This window comes from Miniopterus schreibersii, assembly GCF_964146895.1.
Source record: "Miniopterus schreibersii genome assembly, chromosome: 16".
Taxonomy (NCBI): Eukaryota; Metazoa; Chordata; class Mammalia; order Chiroptera; family Miniopteridae; genus Miniopterus; species Miniopterus schreibersii.
In genome coordinates, this window is record NC_138116.1 from 19,305,688 (window position 1) to 19,309,821 (window position 4,134).

The 4,134-nt window shown below is 41.9% G+C and overlaps 1 protein-coding gene across 1 annotated transcript; it reads right to left on the reverse strand.

The window, feature by feature from the left end:
- Nucleotides 1-3,229: 3,229 nt before the first annotated feature.
- On the reverse strand, nt 3,230-3,585 carry LOC308568720 (ethylmalonyl-CoA decarboxylase-like; the record flags this gene model as incomplete). The annotated part of the gene is made up of 2 exons (XM_081161968.1): nt 3,230-3,394; nt 3,448-3,585. The coding sequence occupies 2 exons, from the start codon at nt 3,583-3,585 to the stop codon at nt 3,320-3,322; spliced, it is 213 nt and encodes a 70-aa protein (XP_081018094.1). The 3' UTR covers nt 3,230-3,319.
- Nucleotides 3,586-4,134: the final 549 nt, after the last annotated feature.

Genomic DNA, 4,134 nt, shown 5'->3' on the forward strand with positions numbered 1-4,134 from the left:
AACCCGAGGGAGGGCTGATGCGGGCCGACCCCCCCCTGCAGTCACATGTTTCAGAAAGCCCCGCCCCCACCGCGGTGCTTGCTGGGACTTGTAGTGTTCAGGTGACTGGGTTCCAGATTTCTCAGCGATCTCACCCCAAGGAGCCCATTTCTTCCTCTAAAACAAGCCACTTACTTACCTTAAAAAGTAAATAAATCAAACTTTATTTTTTTTTCAGTTTTGAATGAGAAAGCTCCATACTTCTGAAGGGCCATTGAGAGGGCATCTTCATTTTTCTCCTGCCCCCATAAGACACTTCACTAAGAGTCTTTTTTTTTTTTTTTAATCCCCACCCAAGGATATTTTTTCCATTGCTTTTCAGAGAGAGTGGAAGGGGGAGAGAGAGAAACATCCATGTGAGAGAGACACATCAATTGGTTGCCTCCCACACGTGCCTCAACCAGGGTCCGGGGATGGAGCTTGCAACCGGGGTACGTGCCCTGGGCGGGAATCAAACCCAAGACCCTTCAGTCCGTGGGCTGATGCTCTAACCACTGAGCAAAACCAGATAGGGCTCCTTTCTTTTTTTTTTTTAAATCCTCACCCAAAGACATGCTTAGAGAGCGGAAGGGAGAGAGAGAGGGGGAGAGAGAGAGAGAGAAACTTCTGTTGCCTTCTGTAAGTGCCCTGACTGGGGATGGAACTTGAAACACAGGTATGTGCCCTGACCAGGAATCAAACTGGCGACCCTTTGGTGTAGAGGATGATACTCAACCAACTGAACCATTCAGGCTGGTCATCATTTCCTTTCTATAAAGAAATTACTCTTTAGCATTAATTCTTTCCAGGTAGTACTCTTCTCAACTGTGGTAAGAATAAACTCAGCAAGAATCCTGCTAAGTCACCTTAGAGAGAATCCCTCATCCTTGATATCTGAACAATCCCTGACCTACCTTCAGCAAGAATCGTAAACTGGTTCAGCAAGAATCCCCCCTACCTGTGGTGTCTCCTTTTAGTAATTTTCTTTCTTTTTAAAGAAATTTTAATTTTTAAAGAATTTATTGATTTGAGAGAGAGAAAGAAAGGGAGAGAGAAACATCCATTTGTGGTTCCACTTATTTATGCACTCATTGGTTGATTCTGGTATGTACCCTGACCAGGGATCAAACCTGCAACCTTGGTGTATCAGGACTATCAGGATGTTGCTCTAACCAACTGAGCTACCTGGCCAACGCTCCTTTTAGTAATTTTTCATCCACTTGTCCTTATTGTATTTGAAATTGAGCACAATATATCCCCCCTGTTGTAATGTTCCTATTGCAATAATCCTTGATAAAGTCTTTCTTACCATTTTAACAAGTGTCAGAATAGTTATTTCTTTAACACTGCACATGCTGTCTATGAAAGGTTAAATTCAGAAGTGCCCCTCATCCAAGGAGTAGCATTTGTCTAAATCTGGAAACTTTCTGTCATCGAACCAGAGAACTTATGTCCCTGAGGCCACTGTAGGTTTCAGTCAGGAGACTAAGCATTCCTAATTCTGCCTTCTCATTAGACTGGTGGCATTCAACTGAGGTGACTGGATGGTGAGAAATGACTAAACCAGGGAGTGGGGCTTCTGTTGAAAATTCAAATCACCTTTTGAGTTACCAAAATAACACTCTTCTATTTTAAATTCTGCCTACAGGGATAAGCGCTGTCAGTATCCTGGATACATTTTGTTTCATTTTACTTACTACCTTTTTAAAAATCACCGAGAACTGATACCTCCTACACCCACACAGCTTACTGTCTACATTAACATGACAACTATTTCATGACACTCTTGTCTGAAAGTTAAAAATGCAGATAAATTTATTGTTTATTTTAGAAACTTTCTAAAAGAACCATCAACTTTTCAATAGAAAGCATCACATGACAGTTCTGTACATTCCAAGACTTAGAACACTTGGACTCAAAATCCTTGCTTTGCAGTGTCCACCAATTCTAAACTGTTATATCATAACCTTACCCAATTCTAACCAACTCCCGTCCTGCCCATTTCCCAAGCTAAACTTCAAAGTCTCAGTCAATACCATGACTTTGTCCTGCTGCCCCTGAGCCACTACTACAGCTCTGCCAAGGTAGTGTTCTTCTTTCCCATGGTAAGAAGAGACTCAGTTTTGTCTTATCAACAGATTATTTTGTTGATATTTTGGGGTGCTAAATTTGGCAGCATAGAATAAAAAAAGAGAATTAGTCTGATTTATTTCCAATAGAAATGTCAAAGGAAGGCTGCAAGTACAACCCTTTTATAACTGGATATTGAAGGAATGGGACTTGATATTCAGACCTAGTGAGAAAATTTCCCATGCCTATCTTCAATTGCTAGGTATGGAGGCAAACAAAGACTGGGGTGGGGGTAGTTACTCTGTGCCTGATACCATGGATTATCTCATTTAATCTTTATAAGGGAAGCACTTTTATTAGCCCCATTTGACAGATGAGAAAATTGAGGCTTGGAGACATAAAGTTACTTGTTCAAGCTCACACAGCTAGTAAGTGCCACCAGAAGGCTTTGGATCCAGTATTCAGACTCAAGTGACTGTACTTTTTTTTTTTTTTTACATTCACATAACTTTTATTACAATACAATTGTTTAAACTTGATCACAGGTATGTAAGTAAAGGAAAACAGTATACAGAGGGTTCAGTACTATCCAGTTTCAGTCATCTGCTGGGGGTCATGGAACCTATCCTCTGCAGGTAAGGGGGGGGGGGGGAACTACAGTATACTGACAACTATGCCAATGAGTTTATGTATTCAAAAAATTATTAAAATCACCCAAATACTAGTGGTACCTTTCAAAGTAATTCTGACATGTTTAATATTTAACTTTTCTATATATTAATCACTGGAGTTGTAGTACATCATGCTTAAAAACAACTATTTACAAAATTTACCTTTGCTAGCAATAGCCTCCAAATTTGCAGGTCCACCCCAACGTGTTCCTACAAGATTTCTTTCCGTCTGTAATGCCTCCTGGAAACAAAGCTCTTTGCCTGAAGAAACTGATTTTTTCAAAGCTCTAATTACTTCCAGTGGCCCTTCAGTAAACTGTTTTAGCCACTCTTGTGCCTCTTTGAGACATTCAGTTTCATCTGAAGACTTCAAGACCTCATCGACCATTCCTAGGTTTAAAGCTAGTTCTGAATCCAGTTTGAGGGCCCCACTTAACACTTTGGGAGCTTGTCTACTGCCAATAATTCCAGCCAGCCGGGTAGCACCGCCCCAGCTTGGCACTAAACCCATCTTCTTGTGAACAGATCTGATCTCACTTTCTCTAGTCATTAATCTGAAATCACATGCTGTAATAAATTCTGCTCCTCCACCCAATGCCCAGCCTTGAAGCACAGCAACACTTATTAAAGGAAGTCTCATCAATCTTGTTAAGGTGTTTTGCATGAATATACATAAGGCCACCCCATCCTCTGGAGTTCCTAGGGCTTCTACAGCATTCAGATCAGATCCTGAGGAGAATGTATTTTTTGCCCCACGAACAATGAGACCTTTCCCCTCTGTCCAAGTTTCCAATTCAATCCCTTTTTCCAAAAGTCGTAGCATCATAACACCTGAGAAGGCACTCCTTTTCCTTGGACTGTTCAGAGTAAGAACGCCAATGCCATTGTCTTCCTTCTGAAGGTCAACAGATCCACCAGGAAACTGCTGAAGTTGTGTGTTTTTCACTTCTTCCTCATGGAAGCCATGAGATGTATTCGAAAGCGACAATCCCGTTTGATGTAGCAATTTTGTCCTTACAGACATAGACGATGTCTTCAAAAGACTTGCCGCCAGTTCCTGTCTGGACTCCAGTCCTCTTTGCAAGCTGGTTTCCTTAGTGGAATGATCACTGCCTGGGCTCCACCTGAGGGTTACACACTCATTTTTTTCTTGATTCTTTGTCCTTTAAAAACTTTGAGCCTTCCGCCCACTCTGCAATTCTCCGAAACGAGGCTTTCTTTTCATGACCGGCTGGCAAAATCCGGCGGCGGCGCCGCGGGGGCAAGTCCGCCACTTCCCTCCCGCTCCCCTGCAGCACTCACTGGCTGTATTTTTTTTTTTTTTTTAATATATCTTTATTGACTTCAGAGAGAGGGAGAGGGAGGGAGAGAGAGA